General features: G+C 47.3%; 1 protein-coding gene across 1 annotated transcript in view; it reads right to left on the bottom strand.

Moving 5' to 3' along the window:
• Positions 1-3,540: 3,540 nt before the first annotated feature.
• Positions 3,541-22,407, bottom strand: part of COL27A1 (collagen type XXVII alpha 1 chain) — a 164,097-nt gene continuing 145,230 nt past the window's right edge. Inside the window, exons 42-61 of the mRNA XM_009286879.1 lie at positions 19,517-19,573; positions 18,910-18,963; positions 17,880-17,933; positions 16,579-16,632; positions 14,977-15,030; positions 14,795-14,902; positions 14,293-14,400; positions 12,682-12,789; positions 10,319-10,372; positions 9,657-9,719; positions 9,113-9,166; positions 8,346-8,381; positions 7,244-7,261; positions 6,816-6,851; positions 6,456-6,482; positions 6,145-6,210; positions 5,588-5,756; positions 5,308-5,417; positions 4,289-4,507; positions 3,541-3,687 (exon numbers count right to left, since the gene is read on the bottom strand). Coding sequence (XP_009285154.1) covers positions 3,541-3,687; positions 4,289-4,507; positions 5,308-5,417; positions 5,588-5,756; positions 6,145-6,210; positions 6,456-6,482; positions 6,816-6,851; positions 7,244-7,261; positions 8,346-8,381; positions 9,113-9,166; positions 9,657-9,719; positions 10,319-10,372; positions 12,682-12,789; positions 14,293-14,400; positions 14,795-14,902; positions 14,977-15,030; positions 16,579-16,632; positions 17,880-17,933; positions 18,910-18,963; positions 19,517-19,573 — 1,596 coding nt within the window. The remainder of the gene's footprint in view (positions 3,688-4,288; positions 4,508-5,307; positions 5,418-5,587; positions 5,757-6,144; positions 6,211-6,455; positions 6,483-6,815; positions 6,852-7,243; positions 7,262-8,345; positions 8,382-9,112; positions 9,167-9,656; positions 9,720-10,318; positions 10,373-12,681; positions 12,790-14,292; positions 14,401-14,794; positions 14,903-14,976; positions 15,031-16,578; positions 16,633-17,879; positions 17,934-18,909; positions 18,964-19,516; positions 19,574-22,407) is intronic.

Below are 22,407 nucleotides of genomic sequence, written 5' to 3'. Positions count from 1 at the left end.
TTTTACGCTGAGGGTGGTGAAGCACTGGCACAGGTTGCCCAGAGAGGTGGTGGATGCCCCATCCTTGGAAACATTCCAGGTCAGGCTGGACGGGGCTCTGAGCAACCTGATCTAGTTGAAGATGTCCCTGCCCACGGCAGGGGGCTTGGACTAGATGGCCTTTAGAGGTCCCTTCCAACCCAAACTGTTCTGTGATTCTATGATAAGCTGCACCATTTAAAAACAAAACAACCCCCCCCAACATCTCCTTCCCCTCCCCAGCGGTGCCGCTTTCCTGAGCTGACCCTACCCCAGCAGATCAGCAGGATCCCTTAAGCCATGAACTCTGCTGGTTTTTGCCCCGTCCCGCTGAGCTCCCTGTTGCCTGCAGGTGCCTTTGCTGGGCGCAGCAAAGCCTTGCAGTGATAAAGTGGCCTTTGGGCTGTGGATGCTGATAACATACATAGCTGATTATTTTAAGTAATCTAAAATAACTGGTAGAGACAGGGACTTGTTTAATAAATCCTGGCGGGGGGGGGAGGCTACGAGGCAGGGGAACAGCCAGAAGCCCTCTCTTTAACAGTGTCTTATAACTCCTCCAACTTTGGCCTCATAATTAAGTGCATTGATTTATTTATTAAATGTGTTTGCTTTTTCCCTGACCACAAGCAATGTGTTTCAGGAATCGCTGGCTCACGGTCAGCCCCAAACGAGCCGGTTTGTAACGCGCTGCCAAAGCTGACCTGGCACTGTCACCCATCACCGCCTACCCACCCCCACGTGCCCAGGGGTGTCCCTTGGCCCCTCCAGCCTCAGGAGCGCTGCTGGGAACGGGCACAGCACGAGGTGAGCAAACACGGCGCGGCCCCTTCCCGCTGCCCCTGACGCAACCTGGGACCAGCCCAAGCAGCTCCTGCAGCGCAGTGTGACGGGGGGTGTGTGTGTGTGTGTGGTTGGACGCCCAATTGCCCCCCCCCCTGGCTCGAGGCCACGGGGGGGCTTCGCTGCCGTCTCCAATGTGAGCGCGGTCTGTGCCGGCAGAGGCAGCCACGAGGTTTTAGTCCGTCCGCTGGGCAGTGGCCAGGCGACCTCCCAAGCGAGGAGAAGTCGGGTTTCAAAGTCAGCTTGGAGCAACTGAGATGTGATTGGGCCTCAGCAATGAAACAGATCAGCTCAGCTCTTTTTTTTTTTTTTTTTTTTAAATTTTTAACTTTTTTCTTTCTTCTTGCTCCCAGGCGCTGCCTCAGGGTGGGGATGTGGGTGAGGAACTGGTGGGGCGGTGGGGTGACGCACAGCAGTGAACTGGTGGGGCCCTGGGGTGACGCACAGCAGTGGGGAGCCATCGGGATCCCAGCCTTGTCACGCGTTTGGCATCATGCTGAGGGCTGGGCAGGTCATGCTGTGACCGGCACCAGAGGAAGGGTTTCGGGGCATGGGTCGGGCTCCCCTGGGGGTCTCTGGGCTCTTGCACCAACATTGGCACCCATGGGCTATTTCTGCACCTCTCATCCACTTAGTTTCCCATGAAGAAGTGAAAAAAACCAAAACAGTCTCATTTCATTGCCTCAGTTTTAAATATTTATTTAAAGTCAAAAAAAAAAAAAAAGAAGAAGAAAAGGAAAAAAAGCTTTAATGAGAACAAATGGTAACTCCAGCCTCGAGAAAACACACAAAACCGGTGGCGAGAGGACGAGAGAGGGAGAGACCCAGGAGCATGGGAGTGTGTGCGCACGGGAAGGCAGCAAGCGGGCGATGAGCGATGGTGATTTTGGCCTGGGGGTGCCGGGGCGAGCCGGCCCCGTGCAGGGGTGAGGTATTTCTGAGCAGAGGCAGGGCTGCGTGGAGGGTGAGGTATTTGGGACAGATCTTGTTAACCTTTTCCGATGGTTGTTGGAAACCAACCAGCAGGCAGTAGTAAAAAAAAAAAAAAAAAAAAAGAATACACAAAGAGAGACTCACATATAATTTTTTTTTTTCCTCAAAAAATAAAATCCATAGTCCATATGAGACATGAAAACTCCAAACAGGCACTGAAGCGTTTCCGATACAGTACAGCTCCGATTACATCAATATTATTCCTTATATAGAATTAAAGATTACCATAATTATCCTCTTTAAAAAAAAAAAAAAAAAAAATCCTCCAAATTTACATATAGAGACTAAATTTCTACAAAACTTAACAAAACAAAACCCCTCCAAGCCCGGCTGGGTTCTGAAACAAGGTACCATCATGTCAGTTTTGACAGAGGGGCCAGACAGAAGGGTTGCAGAGCTGGGGTTTAAATACGAGCTTAGACCAGGGAATCACTGCACGCATGAGCTGGCACGGATGCGTGGACAAGGCGACTACAGCAAAACTAGTTACATGACAACCGACTCAAAAGTAGCTCGCTCTGAGGCTCAATGCTTCCAGACGAGCTGTATCCCTCACTCCCCTCCCAAAGCAGTGAAGTGCTGATTAATTAAAAAAAAAAAAAAAAAAAAGAAGGCAAATTTGTTTTTAAAATATCCTGTAAGTTATTTTGGACACGCTTTGAGTTGTTGCACATGCTTGACATCCACGGCGATTAAAAGAGCCCTTTAAAGGTGACTGTTTCTCTGATTTAGCTGTAGGTCGTAACCGTCCCTCTTCCTACAGAGATGGTCCTATGGGCTTTTTTTTTTTGGGTCTGTGGCAAGACACTGTAGCACCTTCACAACCTTAAATAGTTTAAAGTCATATATATAAAATAACACACTTTTTTAAGAGCACCAGAGATTTCACAGTGAGAGGTAGAAACAAATCAGACAAGCCCATCCTCTCTCTCTATTTTAGCACCAATCTCTTCCCCTCTCCTCCTTCCATTCCCCCCTCTCAGCTTCAGGACTCTCCCCTACCCCAACACCACACATGAGAAGGGACGTTGATTAAACTCACCCATGGAAGGAGTTTTTTTTTTTTCTGTTTTTTTTTTTTTTCCTTTTTCTTTTTGCTTTAAATAATATAATATATATATTTTGTTTCTTCTAATATTGCACATCAAAATGCTTCCGGTACACAGAGCAGCCAGATTCAACTTGCAGCTCCGCCTGGGAGACCTGATGCAGCACGTGGCCATCCAGAAGGCGACAAGCTCTGAGAGGGAAGCTCTATCTTTTAATTACTTTTCAATGGAAAGAACATTTGGTAACTCAGGAACCAGGTAAGACAAAATGGGGGGGGGGAAACAAAGAAAACCCACATGCTGCAAGTTGCTTGAGGTTTCTCTCAATGTTTTCTTTGGTCATGGAAAAAGCTTTGTGTGTGGAACCGCTTGCAACATCTAGTCCCCTGATCCCTTTTCACTGTTCACGTCCCGACTGATACCCGCTTCCCCTACGTCCTTGTTATTCCTCCTTTCAACAATCTGCTGAGTTCAGTAGATCACGGGTTCTTTGAGACCTTGAGCCAAAGGCTAGAGCAAGAGTTGACCCAAAAGATACAGCCCAGCTGTCCTTGCTGCGGAGAGGTGGGAGAGCCTGTGTAAAGACATAGGCCAAACATGGGGTCAAAGCCTTGGAGCCCGGTTTTGATGGCTTTGTTCAAAGGAAGCACACGGGGCCGACCTCGAGGTGATATTGCTTTCCTGGCTCGGATGGGGGAAGGTTGTAGATGTTGACAATTGGCAGCTGCTGAGGGTCCTGCGTCCGAAACGAAAAGAGAGTCCGATGCCAGCGTCCATCCTTGATCTGTGCAGGGAGGAGGGACAGAGAAAAAGCTGTTTAACTGGGGGCGAATCCTGCTGGAAAGGGACACATTTCATGAGGTATAAGCTTGAAAAACCCTGCGTGAGACAAGGGGCGGCCCTTTGGGCTGAGCGGGTCTGGCGCGAGGCTTACAAAGCATTGTGGGGAACCCCTTCCCCAGGTTGAGTTGATGGAAACCGAGCTTGAAAGGGCATCACCAAACACAAGCTCCTCCTAATTCACTCCTAATGCGGTGAACGCAAAATGCAGACACGCGGCTACCGACTCAGCGCGACATCAGGCAAGAGCCGAGGCCACCCCCTTCGGGTGGCCATTCCCCCTTCTGCCATTTAACTGCTGCTACACGTGACAGGTAAATTTGGAATTTAATCTTTGGCTTTCTATTTGAAGGCCATCTACTTAACAGGAGCCACTATAGCACCCTGGACTGGAAAGTTAAAGTGGTGAACAGGTAAACCAGACGCTTCTCCCCCTTTTTTTTGTAGAATAAGAAGCACAGGTATAACTCGAGCCTTGTCGCGTGCCCCGCGTGGGCTCAGCCTGGCATTTCTCTCCACCTCTCCCCTCTTTCGCAGCAACGTACCTTGCAATCATCCGCTGCCACTTCTGGCCTGAGCTGCCCGTCCGCCTCAAACATCTGCCCGTTCCAGGCCCTGAAGCGCACGGCTTTTTTGGAAGGTTTCTCGGCTGAGCCTTCCCGCCAGACGGAGGTATTCAGGCAGTGGATGGTGATGTGCTGCACCACCTCTGAGCTCAGGAGGCGGAGGAAGTTCATCTGGACTCTACCGATGTCAAAATCCAGCTGCGAAGGTGACAGAGACGTTAGGGCAAACCCCCTGCAGCGGGGCTGGAGGGAGCTAGTGGCAGGGTTAGTGCAAGATGTGACAGCAAAGGTGGTCTCTGTACTCTGCTTAAGTCTGGAGGTGGCCATGCACGGGTGTCCAGAAGTGGATCTGGCGTGAGTATGGGCATAAGGGCCAGATGCCAAGTCAATCTGGAAAGTTTTCATGAGGGCACAGCAGGTCCTTTATTTTTTGGAACAAACTGGCAGGTCCTTAAGTAGGAGGAAAATAATGTAAACTTTGAATTCAATACACGCTTCTGCAAAGCAGCAAAGCAGCAGGTTCTACTTCATCTGCAGATGAACCCACATATAGTTAGTGGTATTTTTTGGTACAGGTGCTTCCTCAGGAAAAATCCTGTAGCATTAACTTCACTGGAAACTTGTATATTTAAGCTGACCTCACTTTTTCAGGTGGCAGAAAACAAAATGCAAGCGTGACCTGAACATAAGTTAATTCAACAAAGCATTTGGGAACAGTGTATTTGCAAAATTACTGGCCTTTGTTAAGGTTATGGGTTAATTAAACATTGCTGGAAACGTACTGCTTTGTCCTGACAAGAGTCAACAACAGTCTTAGGTATATTTTTTAACTGCATGAGACAGTCTTGAATGTTACAGCTACACTAACTGCCTCGAGGAGAAACCAGTCTGCTGTGTCATAGTGGTCACCATCCAGTGTCCCGGGACAACACACCCCTGGGTAAATATTTCGTAACAGTAGTGTGGGAAATGCCATGCTGGGGTCAAGCTGTGTGTACCTTGGAGACGGTGATGGGGCTGAGACACGTCTGCCCACCATTGGTGAAGTTACAGATGACCTGTATGGTGTCTGAGGAACAGCCAAGATTTGGGTCAATCCAGTAGGTACCTGAAGAAACGGATGATTCGGGGATTAACAAGGACACTTAAACTTTTCTGTGAATGAGAAAAGGAAAGTTTTGATTTCTGCATTACTGGTCCCAGGGAAGGAGACCTGGTTGGGCCACATGAAACGGCCCTATGGGAGGACGCAGCCTTTGGACACTCAGGGCTTCCTACCATCGTTCATCTTCTGTTCACAGTTCATGAGGTCTCGACAGATGCGTGCAGGGTTTTCCTTGGTTCCCAGGGGTCTTTTGATGCTCTGAATGAGGTTGCTGAGGTAGTGTAGAGTCTTAAAGATCTCCCCTCCATGGTCCAGCATGAGAAGGTCTGGATGTTGGTAACCCTGGAGAGAAAAGGAGGCAAAGTCAGGTGTGCCTTGGGGGGGCACCAGGTGCTGTAACCACAAGGGTTTCTGCTTTATCTGTGGGATAACTCAGTGGGTCAAAGACAGGCTGTGCTGGCTGGGATCCAGTGAGCTACAGCCCTTGCACTGTCCTGAACGGGACAACCCCTGAAGCGCTGGCAAAGTCATGATGGCAATGTCATGAGGTCTGAAGCTTCAAAAACAAGTTACACAACAGAACCACATCCTTTAATTATTCCATGAGAACAGCAGACAAATCAGAGCTTTGTGTATATAGACTTCAGGCACACAGAAAGAACAAGCAACGCTGTGACCGTTCCCAGCCTACAGCACCGGTAGCGGAGTGAGTTCAAAAGTACCCTCGTACCTCTGTCTTGAGCGCGGTGTTCGAGTCGATTAGTGTCCGGAAAGCTGCCCCAAAGCTGTCTTGTTGCTAGTGTGGGGTGAAAAAGATGGTAACTGAGATGATTGTTAGAAGCTGAACATGCCCTGATGCAAGCAAATGCTTCTTGGTCTAGGGCTGCGATTCAAGCATTGCTTTGCTAACACAGCATCTCTTGCTGGACCTGAGTGTGTGTCTCCAGGGTCCCAGCAGGTCTTTCTGGATGTTCCGTCAGCACCTTGGCTTTGCATGACTTATTATCATCATTAACAAACGTACAGAAAACAGCAACTTACAAATGAGGCTGGAATTCCTGGCGGTCCCTAGAAATCAAAGCAAAAAAGGGGCATCAACCAGAAGGATGGGCAGTCACTATTGCAAAGATATTCATTCATGTCCTTTCAAAATCCTCTTTCCCCTGGAGTCCCTCAATGCAGACGAGTGAGAGAGGCAACAATGCTGTCTCTATAAAATACTTGGAGATGGTTTGGACTAAAGCACGAGAAACACTAGTCCATTCACACACACATTTTTGCATATGAGGAATGGGGCTAAGCTATAATTTCCAGTGAGTGAACAGTCCCTCTGGAGAGTATTACGGCAATAATTTTAGCTTGTTTCAATAATGTCTTTGAACTCTTTCCACATATACGTACCGGAGGGCCAGGGTGTCCTCGTGGGCCTGGAGGACCCTAAAGACAGAGTGGCATCAGTTAGTGAAATGTCTCCAGTTTGTATTTGCATTTCTCACGGTTGTCACCAGCATGAATCTGTTCCCCGCTGAAATCCTCCAGATTTTTGACATTTTACAGCATTGTCTCCCTCAAACCCTTCAGGAGACAGGAGGTGGCCCCATTTCCTCCATCTCCCAACTCTGGGTGCACCTGTCTGCACCTGGTCCATTCCTACTGCATCCCTTGTTCCCAGCCCTTAGCTCCTTAACCATCATTAATGCCGTATCTCCAGGTACTTATCACATTCCCCGCGTACACAATTACCCACCCTGCAGCTTTACATTTGCTAAAAGCAACTGTTTTATTTAAATACAAGATATTAGTCAGAAAAAGTGATTTCAAATACTTACCCTCGGACCTTGCAGACCCTGCAGGAAAAAAAAAAAAAAAAAAAAAAAGGAAAAAAGGAAGAAACTGTCAGAAGATGCTCATTAATAAACCAGAATCTCCCTGTACAGCCATGTGCTTTTCCCAAGGTGGCTGTGCAAGGGCTGGGTGCTGCACTGGAAGGACAGTGAAAAAGAGGTGCCCAACGGTGTCTGGCAACGGCAGAGAGGTTACTGCAGCAAAGGATGCTGATGGCCTTGACACCAGCAAACGCTCGCTCTGGGGCTCAGGTCCCCACCAGCACGCTGTCCTCTGCTGTGCCCACAGCGCTGGAAAATGGTGAGCAAGAAGAAACAGAGGCAGCACCCTGGCTTGTTAGAAATGTGCATTTTGGGATTTTGGGTATCTGTGGGGCATTTGCTTATAAGAGGTCTCATTTGAAGAAGGCATGAGTCAGCCTTCTGCACTAGCCACACAGCCGTGTTTGCTGGGCTCCAATGCCCAGACCAAGCCCCCGCGTGCAGAAACAACCACTGGTCGCTAAAGGAAGCAAGCCAGAGAGCAGGGGGACCTGTGTTATGGGTAACAAGGAGGATGATCAACACATATCCAGTATACCCCACACACCCCCTGTATGGTGAGAACACCAAGGAGCTATGAGAAGGTGTAAAAGTCCATCAGAGCCCCCGCAAGAAGGGGACCAGAGGAAGAGCAGAAGGTGAGAAGGTGCCCTGGTACTGCTCCACCAGCTGTGCTGCTACTTAGACAGGTCCCGTGCCCCCCGGCAGGGACAGCCTGTGGCTTTTTGAGCTGCCATTCACTGCGGTTTGTTCCTGGAGACACCACGGTCACCTATAAAATGTTAGCTTTTGCTGTCTAATTGGGTTAAGTAAGTGGGAATTTTAACAGCAGAGTGGGCGTATATGTGCACACGTGGCTGTGTGTGCACATAGGTGTGCGTGCACGTGTATAGCTGTGCATGTCTTGCCCTCATGGGAGCCTGATCCCACCACACTGAGCCAGAGCCCAAGGGGGTGCAGTGGAGCCCAGCGTGACTCTCGGTTGCTCGAAGAGAGGGACCCTTTTAACGGCAGGACGCACCCAGGGGTGCGGACCAGCACTTACCATTTCTCCGCGGCTGCCTTTGTCTCCCTTGGGCCCCTGTTAAAGCACACGAGGTGGCTGTCAGTGACTGTTAGCAAGCTGCACTGCCTGGATGTGTTGCCACCCAGAAGCTCCTTGCAAGGACCCAAGTGCATCTCTAAACAAATCAGCTCAGGTTGTCATATTGGCCCACCCATCCCGAGGGAAAAAAATAGCCATTACTGGATGTTTCAGCAATATCCAAGTTCATCTTACTGGTTTTCATCTCTGCCAGTAGCAGCCTCTGTACCGATCTCTGAGTAACTTCATGCTCATGTTTTCATGAAGCACTGACCTGAACTTTAGTGTGTTCAGCGCCTTTGGCGTTTTGGGGCAGGCAGGGATTTTCAACACTTCCCAGAATCAAGCTGTTCCCAGTTCACATTTATAATTTTTTTGGTTTTTTTTCCCCTGTGTTTTTTTGCTCCCCCCCAGGCCAAGTTCTTTGGAAAATCTGGCAGCTTGCTTTTGAACAACTGCAGTAACATTCTTGTCTTCTAGTCTGAGCCAATCTATTGAAAAACTTGCACTTAGGTAGAGTTGCTCCTCACTTTTAAGCTAATAATCTCCCTGCAACTATACAGGCAGCCAGAGACCTGCACTTCTCTCAAGCTGCTCATCTTAAAGACCATTTTGTTTCCCTCGTTACAGCAGGACTTGGGATTTTCTTATGCTGGCCTCAAGCATCTTGGATCTCAAACACTATGCTCTTCTAAAAAATACAGGCAGAAGAAAAAGCAGATACTTACTGGGCTTCCCATGGGACCCTGAATGCCAAGCGGACCAATAATTCCTTCTTTTCCCTAGAAAAGAAAAGATATGCGTGAACCATCACATGGGAACTGACTTGTCACTTTTACCACGGCAGACTCAGTAAAGACACCGAATCTCTTTGCCGCTTTTCAGCAACACGATCGTGGCATTCGCTGTAGCTGAAATAACAAACGGTTTCAAAATGCAAGTCCAAAGACACAAGCCCTCACAGTATGGCTGTCACGACCCATGTAAAACCTCAGAAATTCCAGAAATAGAAAGATTTCAGTGTAGCTGGAGTGGTCTGTGCAGTGGTCATAGCAGCACGACTGTCTCCAAGGCAGAAGAGACCTGTGCACACGTGGTTACCTACAGATGTGTTCGGGTGGCTCAGAGGTGGTACCACGGCTGTGGCTTGCCTGCCAGGCACACGGTGAACAGTGCACTGTGCTCTTTACAGCACCCTGTAGCCTCACAGAAATAGAGGATGGAGGAAGGAAGAAAATCCTCCCAAACCAAACAAACTGAAAACCCACTCACCATGAGACCAGGCGGCCCACGTGGTCCCTGAATGCCTTTGAAACCAAGGTCTCCTGGGGGCCCCTGCAAGCAAAAATGAGACACCAGGTCCCCTTAATAAACATACTCCATGTTTATGCCCTTGCTTACAGCTCTGCTGCAAGGACAGAGGTGCTGCCTCTTGTACACGGCAATGGGAAGGCCCAATTTTTAAAAAATCCTTTTCCCACTCCTGTTTTGCAAGCCCTTCACTTTCTACAGAAAACAAACTGGTCCCCCTTCACCAGGAAAATTATATGCTGATAAAATGAGTCTAAAATTTCAAATCAAGGCTCTCAACATTAGGAATGCATATCAGTGTCTCGGGTACGGTCTGATGACTGATGCTGGAAATACAAGCGTCTGAAAGACGTTCAGGCGGGGAAAACAGCTCCGGGGTCTATAGGACAGCCCTTTTCCCTCTACTGTCCACCCATTTTAACAGGAATAAGCTCCAACAAAGCATATGTAAATGCACACTCATTTAACAAATGAAGATGCATAAACTAAAGGAAGTTGGAATCATGATTCAATTTCAATAGTTTCTGCAGAGCTGCTAATAAAGTCTTTGCGACAAGTATTGCATTGTCCGTCCCCAGTAAAGAGGGACTAGAAAGCCAACTGGTCACAAGACAGCCTCTTACCTTTGGCCCAAACATGCCCGCAATCCCTGGAAATCCTGCCTCGCCAAAGTCTCCCTGCAAATAACAGCCAAGACAAATACAAGAACAAAGAACAACAGTAAGTTCACATTGAACGGCTGGTCACTCGAAGATGCGCCAAGCGTTCAGCAGCTTCAGAGAAAGAGAAATCCATTAGTATTCTTCAGCCTAAGTAGGACTGATGAGAAAGAAGTATGAAAGAAATCCGAAGGAGGAATTACACAAACATCAGGCTAGAAGCAACTCCAGAAGATCTCATAGACTCGTAGATTACTTAGATCTCATAGACTAAGCCTTTTTGCCCCCCAAATGGGAGGCATACCTACACTATTTCTAGCAGATGCTTGTCTAGCTTGGACCACAGTCAGCAGAAGCTGGATGGAGAACATCTACTCTGAGATTGACCTTGGAAGTTCATGCTGCAAAAAAACAGCCTCAAAGCCATTTAAAACAAGCTCTTCTTTTATTTCTAATACCAACTGGACTGACCTACTAAAGGATAATTTCAAACTATGCTCATTCAAGCTGTCAAAAAAGTGCATGTTCCTACAACATAACCTCCTACTCAAACCCAGGAAAACCGTGCATATCTCCTAATTCTTTTCCTATTCAACCCTGCAGGGATTTTTGCTCAATTTCTTAATAAAAATAATAATAAAATATTTGGAAGGCCATCAAGCTTGGATTAGCACATAGCATGCACTCTGAGAATAAAAAAAACCACACTGGGTAGCATGGCCTTATATAAACACCCTCAGTTCACCACGTTTGAGATGTATGTCCTTTGATATTTCTGGGCTTCTCAGATGTCAAAATACAAAATGATTCAATGTTAAAAAAAAAGGGTCAGAAACATGCACCAGATGATTCATCTACAGTCTTAGGAACATCAGAGATGGAAAAGGCTTGTTTGGACTCTCGGCAGGACTATGTGACGCGTGCTGGATTGTACTTTACGGGATGTTTTACAACGTCTTGTTCAGCCCAGTTGTAAATGACTCAAGCGATGGGGTTTCCACCACCTCTATTACAAGGCTATTCCAGAGTCAGGCTAAAGACCTCACTGTTAGGAATTTTTTCCTGCCATGACAGTGAGAAACTGCTTGGCAAGAAAGGGCTTGGTTGGACCCGGTGGAGCGTAAGAAACTTTCCAAGGATACAAATTGATTTAACTGCCCATTTATGGATCCTGGAAAGGAAAACTGCTACTAACGGAGGACTAAGGTCTTTCCTGCGTTAGGAGAACCAACCAAGCCCTCTTTCTAGAGGAATTTCAGGCAAAAGTAAATGGGAAGGCAGAAGGGTTTAAATGCCATGGAGTCATCTCAGCTAAGGGGACCTGATCACTAGCTGTGCAGCAAGGTAGGCAATGGCAATACCGGGCAAATGAACCTGCCACTTGTGGGCACAAGAGGCAAAATGATATTGTTATTATGTTGTTGGCTACTATCTTTCAGCCTGAATACTGCCATCACAGGGTTTTATATAAAATATACAAACAAGTGTATTTTAATTGAGGTAGTTGGGGTTCATCTTGTCCCTTGTTTTATATTAGTCCTAATCTCTCTTTTCCTCATGTTAGTTTTACATCTGTGGCCTAACTAGACCCTCTGATGGTGGTCCCAATCTAAATAGCTTAAGTATTCTCAGTATAGCCTCAGGCTGATAAAGCGTGACACATCAGCGCTAAACTGGGCAATCCCACCAGCACAATAAATAAAAGCAGTAAGGATTAGGAGCCTGCCTTGGAGCCAGGTGTGGGAATTTAACTTCTGCTTTGACCGAGGGCTCTCGGTGTTTCTCCCACAGTGTGCGCTGAACTCGCAGCTCCACCGCCCTCAAAACTGCAGCGATGACGCCTGCTCCTGCACCTCCTGCATGTCCCAGTGGAGCTACAGACCCTCCTTTGCACCTTTTGGATGGCTTGGAGTGCATAGTTCACCTCCTACACTCAACACCTCCCACAGGCTCCATGCACCGCTCTCATAACAGCTCTCATCAAAGACACTGCTGAGGGGTGTCTGAGATGGCTCTGCAGCCTGGCTGCCAGCACGCACTACAGCCTTGTAACCACAGGCACGAGGATGACGTGAACAGCCATGCTGTCTTGGGGAAGGCAGGCGTGGATTAGACATCTCTGTGCACAAGCGAGGAGTGAAGAGCAGGGAAGTGTGCACGCTGGAGAGACCTGTGCCGATGCTCCTGCACTCATGCACAAGCTGGTTATGGGTTCCTGTGTAAAAGACCCTCCAGGGTTCACCCTGCTATCCCAGCCTGCGGATCTGCACCCTCTCCTGCAGGAGACAGCTTGGAGTCAGGTCTGATCAGCTCCGTTCATCACTAACCGGCTGTCCTTTGGGTCCTGGATCGCCGGGGCTCCCTGGAAGGCCCGTTCCTCCTGATGATCCTCGCTTCCCTGTTTGGCCAGTCTGTCCAGGCAATCCTCTTTCACCCTAAAAATAACAGAATTCAAGTAATTCCAAAGGACAGGAGCTAAATATAATAACACTCAGGCGAAATAGCCATAGATGGAAAGCTGGAAAAGAGTGGCTCATCAGGATAAGGAATGTGGTTTCATCAGGAGATGCCTCAGGTCTGCTAAGGCAGACTGTTGCAGGATGCACAGTGTAAGACCAGTGATGGGCACGGCTGCGTCCCCTCCTGAGCTTCACACAGAGCAGGAGCTTCAGCAGAGCTGTACTGCCTGCACCGGGGCTAAGGACAGCAAGGGGGTGAAACGTCTTCTCTTTGCACTTCCATATGTTGTCTGTCCTGCCCTGCAGTTTCTCATAATCTCTTCCCCCCAGAAGGCTACCAGTTGATGATTAATCCATCTAAAATGTTGAAGACATGCCAAGACTTCAGCTGGAAGACTTCAATCCAGAGGCTGCAAAGCCAACATTTTCCCCAGCACCAACTCCATAACTTAAGGACAAGAGAGGGGCTTCTGAGACCCAGCACCACACTTTGCTCCCCACCTCTTGCCCTTGCCAAGTGCCCGGAGCAGCACAAGCCTCAGCTACTCGATCTTGGGCAGACTGGGAGAGAGAAGCAAAGGCGAGAGCAAAGAGAGCCTAGGATGGTTGAGCAGCTGGAAAAGGGGCAACAAATTTCCCTCTAACCACGATATGAGTCTGTCATAATGACAGAAGGGCCTTTCAGTCATTTCTGGTAACAGCCTGTTATTCTGCCCAAGGCAGCTGGAGGGCAGCAAGTGACAGTTTAAGAGTGATGTGTTATGGGAGGCATCATTTAAATCGGACCTGATAGCCTCTCCAAACCCAGCTGGAGTCTTCCGATTTACAGAGTCTTTCTACAAGACTGAGTTGCTGGTGGTCCAGTTTAGACCCTGTGGGCAGCCTGGACCAGGGCAAGGACCAGGAAGAAACCCCAAGGTCACTAAAGCAGCTTGTCCCTGCTTCCACCCAGAGCGTTGTCCAAGCCCATACTGGTTCCAGCTGTTCCAATCCAGTAAATATATGCTAAAACACAAGCGGCACAAATTTCCCTTCAGCAGCTCAGGCCTCGCAGGGCAGCAGCTAGAGGACACCTGAATTTCCCATGGAGTCATCCATCCTGGACATCCTACAGGCAGGCTGTAGCAGTTCCTTTGCAGCTTCTCCAAGGCCATGTTTTTTTAGCCAGGTTTCCAATGAAAGAAGGCTAAAGTGTTCATAGAGTGGGTATGTGTATCTATAGGCTCCTGAGCTCAGTGAACTTTGATGAAGGAGGAAAGGTCTCTGGGACATTCAGCTGCTGTGAACGTCATGAAAATGGATGGATGGATGGATGGATGGATGGATAGATGAGGAGAAAGACCTACTGAGCCCCTAGCTAAGTGAAAGATGGCAGCAGGAGTTGAGACTTTATTAGACCTTGGAGAATACAAGCTCTAGAGACAACAGGCTCACAGACTGGATTGCTCGTAGCAGTATCTTAGGGAGTCAGAAACTCACCTTGAATCCTGGTGGTCCCTGTGCTCCAGGGAGTCCTGGTATGCCAGGGTTCCCTCTTTTGCCTGACATCCCTGTCACACCTTCTTCCCCATCATCACCCTGTTCTCCCTAGGAAAGAAACCCAGAAGAGGTTATGAAACAAGACGCTCTTTCCACCTCTGCACAGCTTCTGGAGGGACAGGGGAGTGGTGTGATTCTGCCCTCAGCAAGCACCATGCATCTAGGCATGGGTGGATTTGCAGAGATGTATATAAAAGTCTGTGCGTGCAAGTATCTGTCAGGCTAGAAACACCGGTTTATTTACAGACTTGGCCATGCAAAGGCAGCTGCTGCCTCTATGTGCTTGTAAGATATGAAGAGGAGCATATGATCCACTCTGGGTACATGTAAACTGGAATATCTATAGCTGGACTACATCCATGTCTCCTGTGCTACCTTTTAGTTTTCCAACTCCTAAGCTACGTTTGCTATTGATGCTATAAGGTTACAGTTGCAAACTCACCAGCATCCCAGGCACGCCATCCTTCCCAGGCACCCCGTCCACTCCGGGGGCACCCTCTTGACCCTGCCTTCCCACCACTCCTCGAGGACCCGGTAGCCCAAGGATGCCCTAAAATCACAAAGTTGTTAGTGATGGAGCTCCCGGACAGCATTTGCTGGGCAGAAAATTGAATTTTTACCTACCGGTGAGCCTCTGCTCCCTGCATTGCCCCGTGCTCCTTGCTTTCCTTTTTGACCCTGCAAGTAAAAAAAGACAGACATCTAAAATTGCAGCAGTTCTAGCACAGCTCCACTTGGGAGCCTGACTTCAGGGTGTGCTTTTGGATAATAGTTGGAAGGAGTTTTATAAAAAGGAGATTTATAAAGTCAGTTGCTCCAACACTGGGGAATGAACTGCTATTTGGTTTTATTACAAGTGATTCTTCGTATGTCTTGAGAGTCCTAGGGCAGGAATGAATAGCTAGAAGGCAAGGACCTACATTTTTCCTAATACAGAGCAGATGAGGACAAATAAAGCAGGATGAACTCGAGGGAGGACTCAGTGCACTGGCAAACATTAGAACAAGATGCTTAAAACCTGCATCCTCTGTCACTTCATTGACAGCACAGTGCCGAACCAAGGACCCAGCAAGCCTTCTGCAGGACATTCAGTAAGAGCTTTTCTCTGCGAGGTAGCTCCCTCTGTTTTGGAAAGTTAATGGAAATGAAAAGGGTGTCTTGCATCTAAAATTTGCAATGCTGCTTTGTGAATAAAGACATAAAAGAAATACTCCTGAGGTTTCTTAGCTGTAAAAAGGATTAATTTCTGCAGAATGAATGGAAAACTCGGCCTCATCACCTTCACTAGGGCTCTCTTAGTGAGGTCATGTACTAAAGCACTTTTAAATTGAAGCACTGCATTTTCTGTGCATTGTTTCTCCATCTGCAGAGGACCAGGCAGGCCAGTTACATGAAAGAAATACTCCTGGGGGTGCTTTCTCTGCTATTCATTAGACCCAAAGGCAGTTCCAGATTGTCCATCGATGGGTAGAGTTTATTTATCTTATCGCCTGGTACGCTTTTTGCCAAGAACACCTACTGTAGGTTAAACTATCTTCTGCCATTACCCCAGCAGGGTCAGATTAAAAATCCTGACATCTGCCAAAAGGGAGCAGGAATTTGCTGAGTATTGAGGTCACATACTTATGTTTTAGCAAATAAAGTCCCTGATCTGTGAGAATAATTAGCAAGCTGTCATTATAGCTAGATGTGGAGGTAGGAGTAGGTATGAGGTACCCCAATGAACCTTGAAGGACCCACGTGTGCTATGTTTTCTTGCTCAAGAAGTTAGAAGGACTTTTCCAAGAAACATAACTGCATGGATAAATGGACTCCAAATCTGGAAGGTTTCAACCCAGAAAAGTTTACGGTTCAAGTGAAAGAGAGAGACACTTGTGTAGCTCAGACCTCCTTAGGGACAGACGAGCCAGCTGTGGCTGGAGGCACCACAAACAGGGGCATGGGAAAGAGACACAACCCATGGCAATGACTGAAGACCTGCCCAAGATTCACCCGTCGTGCTGGAGCTGTAATTGTCTTGATCTTCTCCAGCTCCACAAAGCCAACAAACTATTGGGCTTGGACACTCAAATACATGTTTACAGCCCTCCCACTAGGTTCTCCACAGTCTTTCAAGGCGTAGACCATAGGCCAAATCACACATGCTGGGGAAAAACATGAGAGTCCTCTTAATTAGAAATTTTCTTTAAACTTGGGACACTATAAATCCACCCTGCTGAAACCTACCACATCACCTTTGGATCCCTTTGCTCCTGGCTGGCCTGGTGGTCCAGGATCCCCCTACAAAACATAAGCAAGAAAAATCTGCTTGAAATTCTCTTCTGGCAGTATCTTGCATGAAGTACAAAGAACAGCATTTTTTGTGCCCTAACAACGCTGACCGTATGGAAACAATTCAGGGAAACAGCCTGTGCTCAGACAGGCCTCCTGGGGAAAAAGGAGCAAGGAACTGTCTCTAGAGAGCATTTAACAGGGTGACAATTGGGGAAGAAGCAACGCTACCCCCTCACTTGGGTGGCGTTTGTATTCACGGAAATCATTCACTAAATTCCAGATGGCGCCTGGAAAACAGTGCTGAGAAGTGGGCAGGAAGGAGCCTGTTTTGAGAAAGGTATTGCAGAAGCTACATGCAGAACGAGTAGCTTATACAGTGACTACATCTTTAGTGTTGGTACTACCTCCCTTCTGCATGCTGCAGCCCTTTCCTTGGTTTCGTCACACCTGCAGAGCTCTCCTTCTTCAGCTTGTTTCTGAGCCACGTGTTTCTAATGGCTCTTTACTAACGACAATCCGAAGCTCCTGCTTCCATCTGAAACACGGACATCTGAGGGGCTACCACCCCTCAGAATAAACTACATCCACTGGCGAACGCAGCAGCTCTACTCATTTCTAGGCCATGTGACAGAGCACTGAGATTTTACCCCAAAATAGAATCTGTTGTTCTTCCCAGCAGCCCTACAAAGAATGGGAATTGATTCAACTTTATTTCCCAATAAAAACTACATTTAATGTGCTGCTGCACTCACAGTTGCAATAGTCACATATACAAATTAGATGCTGCCGTGTATAGCTACGGAATAAAACGTCCTTCCCTTAAATTTGGATTTAATTTAGTCTTTCATAAATGCACTGGTTTGAGAGGAAACACCATGCAGGCAGAATAATATGGTCTCGCCTCACACTGGACCAGCTCTCACCAGCAGCATGCCAAATGTATCATTTCCAAGCAGACTCTTCCACTGTCATTGTCATCTCCCAAGATTTCTAGTCCCTCTTGGATCATTCAGAAAAGATGGTTTTGGAGACAGGCTTCTGGGAGTGCCCCCTGTTCTGTCACCCGTTTATTGGTCTCAACATGTGATTCGAAATGCCCATTCTATAGGCCTGGCTGATGGAAATGCACACATTGCATTTGACAGCTCACCACACATTCCTTACTGCAGCCCTTCCTACCTTCCTTCCTTTTTGCATCTGTTTTTCACATGCATGTGACATTGGGTAGCTTACAATAAAGCAGCATCTCTTACAGGTAAGCCTTGCTGTCCAGGTTTTCCTCTTTCTCCATCAAGCCCTTCTTGACCCTTAAATAAAAAACAGAAAGGGAACATGTGTTTGTTCTTGGGTACTTTTGTGGCAATGGGAAACAAAAATAGATGTAACATGCTGTACGGGGCAGAAGAAGATGCACATATCTGCATTCTGCTAATATAGAAATGTTGAAGCTTGCCGGTAGCGTACATGCTCCCAAGGATATGCATTGGAAAGAAATAGCTAAGAGGAACTGCTAATCACCACCTAAGCAGTAAAGAAGGCTTTCTAATGCGTCCCTAAATACACACAGTGCTAATGTAAGTGAACAGTTGGAGACTGCTGTCCTACAAAATAAGGCAGCAGCACTGCTACCCTGGTGAATTTAAACTCTTCTGTACATTACTGTAATGGGTCGCTCTGACCAACTGCTTTTGGATGGAGGTAAGACTTAGTCCATAGAGCCTTTGCAGATCAACACCAATCAGCTGGAGATGTCCTGCAAAGAGGGCATCAGGAGCACAGGGGAATAATTCATAACCCTGGTCTTGCTTTTGAGAGAAATCTCAATAAGATTTTGGAAGCTTCCAAACCTCCAAGTTAACAGAGATCTTCCCATGAAAGAGTCTACAGCCATGGGCACATCAGTCTGGAGTTTTGTCCAGCATTGACATGACCTCTCTTGTACACATCTTCCCCAGGGTATTTCCTTGATAATCACAAATACCTCTGATGAGATGGTCCCGCTCATTCTTTCAGTCTAGTGTGCTCAGGCAGGTGCACAGCATTGTGAGGTGCTGACCTGCAGGACCTACATTTGCCTTCAGCAAAATTTTTACCACTTTAGGTAAAGATATCTGAATTACTTCTTGTTTGAAACACAGCCATGTGCAGCGGTTGACAAGGGACAACAATGGGTTATGAATCGTGACTACTGGGCGAAGGGTAGACCTTCTGTGGTCTGATGCAGATTGGAAGCACTTCCCCAAGACAAACATTTCTGAATCATGTATTTGGAATAAGACTCACAGGATAACCAGGGTCTCCAGGCTCCCCTCGATCACCTCTGTCACCAACGGGGCCCTACAACAACACAATAAAGACTTAAGGTGGATGTAAACAATCTGTCATCTGCACTATCTCAATGGCTTGTGCATGTTCTACAAGTAAGGAAGCAACCCAACTAATCTATCTGCAAAAATCAGGCCAGGATTGATTAGAGAAGGGCTTTAACATCTTACTCTGTCTCCAGGTGGTCCCTGTGGGCCTTCTACCTTCCCATCATCACCTTGTTCTCCCTGTAAATAAAAATGCTATCATTAATACAGACAGCAGATTATATGGCAGATGCTTCTGTACAGACCTGATCCAGTCCTCCCGTATCATGGGCTCCTAAGTCAAAGCCTCTGTTGAATTTACTAACTTTTCATCCAAAGAAAGTCTAAACAATTTTTTTTTTCATTTCACAGCATGGAATACACTGACTCTTCACATTCTTTCCTGGTTTTCTTTGGTGGTTGTTTCTGCCTGGTCTAACTGTGCTCCCTAGCGTGTTCTACAAGTAAGGAAGCAACCCAACTAATCCATCTGCAAAAATCAGGCCAGGATTGATTAGAGAAGGGCTTTAACATCTTACTCTGTCTCCAGGTGGTCCCTGTGGGCCTTCTACCTTCCCATCATCACCTTGTTCTCCCTGTAAATAAAAATGCTATCATTAATACAGACAGCAGATTATATGGCAGATGCTTCTGTACAGACCTGATCCAGTCCTCCCGTATCATGGGCTCCTAAGTCAAAGCCTCTGTTGAATTTACTAACTTTTCATCCAAAGAAAGTCTAAACAATTTTTTTTTTCATTTCACAGCATGGAATACACTGACTCTTCACATTGCTTTCCTGGTTTCTTTGGTGGTTGTTTCTGCCTGGTCTAACTGTGCTCCCTAAGGAGCCAGGTGCAAAGGGTTATTTTCAACAATTCCTAAAACTAAGCAAGAAGCATGTAATTATGACAGTATGGGAAATAGTTCTCTGCCTCTGAATTTTATTGCCGACAGTCAAACCAAACTCTTTAATCAAGCATTTCCCCACTCTCATTGAGTGCCTGGGCTGTCATGGGAACAAGGGTGGTCTGGGTGGGCTGCCTGGTTGTGTGCCACTATTGTGGGCTTGTCTTACAATTGATCAGGTGAGAGGGTCAGCCCCTCACACACTCGCTGTGTGAGGAGCTCCCCTCGTTGATGGGATGCTCCACAGGAAGAGCTCAGAGCTCATGGTTTGGCTGGTAGATAACATCACCCAGATTATTTATAACCGAGGTCTCTCTAAAACATCCACAGAGAGATCCCTCAAGACTTAACACAGACACTATCTTTTTTTTAATTCTGTTGTATAAGTCACTCAGGGTCATGATGTCCTATTTTCTCTGGAGTCTAGCTGGGACGGCTGTTTCTTTGCTCCCTGTAGAATACAGCTACATTCCGGCTCCTCCAGTTTTTGGCTACTTCATATCACTGAGTCTCTGGCACTCTGGCTCCTTAGGATGAACATGTCTCAGAGTTCCTTTCATGTTGCAGCTACTGGAGAGAGGAGGTCTGGGGGGTTCTGGCACAGTGGAGCTGCTGTGTTTGGAGTGCTTGGGGTGCTCCTAGAGCCTTGAACATCCAAATCTCCATAGCTGTGCAAAGCCAAGTTTTCAACACACTTCTGTAATTCTCAATGATTGCATCAGCCCTTTCTGGTGTATTTACGACTGCCTTTGACTTTCTGTCTGGGCTACTCTCATCTGTTTGAGTTGCAGCTGCTGATAGTAAGGGTGCTTGGGCAATTTCTCAGTGATCCTGCCCCTGGGAGAAGGCGTTTGGGGTGCTTTGCTGTATGTGATGTTTGGTAATGACACACCTGGAGCAGTGAATAACCCTCAGTGAAAAAACTCAGATAGTGGAGCCAATAGCTTCTTTTCTGTAGGAACTGGGTCACGGCTTGGAATCAGGGCTGTGCCACTGCTGAGAGAGCCACGCTGACCCACACTGACTTCTCACGGGCTGAGTGCCAGTATTGACATTTACAGCCTGCTAGAGCGAGGCTCAAGATTTGACAAAATCTCTTGCAGTTAACCTCAGCAGGTAGCAAAGAGCTCAGCGCATCTCTCTCCGTTACATGCTTGACGACAGTGACATATTCTTTCTCTGCTGCTGCGACATGTGTTGGATGAATGTTGCCAGTATTTCATATATACTCGCAGGTTATGGTTATACTGTCCTTAAGAGATCGTGTGCTGGGTGGGGAACTCCAGCATACTTGTCTGGGGTTTTGGGGAAGTATCATGGTAGAAGAAATATATAGGGAGAAACTGTGCCAGGATGGCTTGAGAATATAGTACTGAGCAATATGGATGGAGACATTTGGGTGGCAGAGTAGAGAGAAAGGAAAGTAACGCCTTACAGGCTCTGCCAACAGTTTCCAGCGCTACTGAACTTGCCGGTTGAAGTCAGCAGCAGAATACCTGGCAACTGGTTTGCTTTCTAGCCACTATCAAAGGAATGTAAGCTAGAAGGGAAACAAACCCACCATTTCTCAAGTCTCAGGAAAAAAAAATCCAAGTGTACGTGTGACTATGCAGAAGCCTTGGCACCGATCGCTTCTTCCCAAACAGGATGTGAACACCTTGCCATTTGGGAGTGATGAACTCAAAGAAAGCTCATAATTCTGGGGACCCTTGAAGAGCATCAAGACTCACAGACTTTCTCCCCAAAGCTGAGTTGTGGCTTTGTGTCCCCTTGAGTCTAATTCCCACCTTGTCATTTGTCTTCTGACTGAGAAAATCCTGCAGCCTGAGCAGCTCTAGGCCTGCGAGACTGAGCTCCTCCAGGACTTCCTGATGCCTCAGCTGCTCAAGAGGGAGATGAAAGGTCTGCGCTAATTCTTCGGAAAGTTGCAGTGAAAAAAAGTTAGAGTAAAGGGCAGCAAAGTAAACATGTTGGGATACAAATGGAAAATGCATGGAGAAGCGGGGAAGGCTTATTGTTGTTGGCTCCTGTCCCAAAGTGAGATACACCAGTTTGTAATTTTTAAAAGGATCCCATCTGGACTGCTTTAAGCAGCTGCCAAGTGCAGGCGTCTGCTCTGAGCAAGGCCTCTTTGAGGAGCTGTAAATGTATTAAATGCAGCGGAGTAGCTGGCTGGTATGGCACAAGGGAGCTGGATTCCACAATAATGCCTCTCACCATGCTGCTTTCTTCTCTGGAAAAGAGAAGACCTTCCCCACCGTTATATATCCTCCTGCTTCAGCACAGCTGAGTCTACCACGTTGTTTAAAGCTCACAGAGCAGTCACGGTCCCATTTTCATTTCTTCTTCATTTCTCAGATTCAGGCTTTCATTTTCATGTTCGCATGCGTATGCGAGGTTACAGATGTCTGGAGGGGAGGAATCTGTCTATCCTTAGGCTGGGATCCAGGCAACTCTTAGGAGGTAAGAAGGAAGGATGGATAAGAAAACTTAGATGCAAGACTTCTGTGGAGCACCTGGA

Source organism: Aptenodytes forsteri, unplaced genomic scaffold (assembly GCF_000699145.1).
Source record: "Aptenodytes forsteri isolate BGI_AS27 unplaced genomic scaffold, ASM69914v1 Scaffold136, whole genome shotgun sequence".
NCBI lineage: Eukaryota > Metazoa > Chordata > Aves > Sphenisciformes > Spheniscidae > Aptenodytes > Aptenodytes forsteri.
Note: the sequence above shows the minus strand (reverse complement) of the source record. Positions and strands in the feature narration are given on the sequence as shown.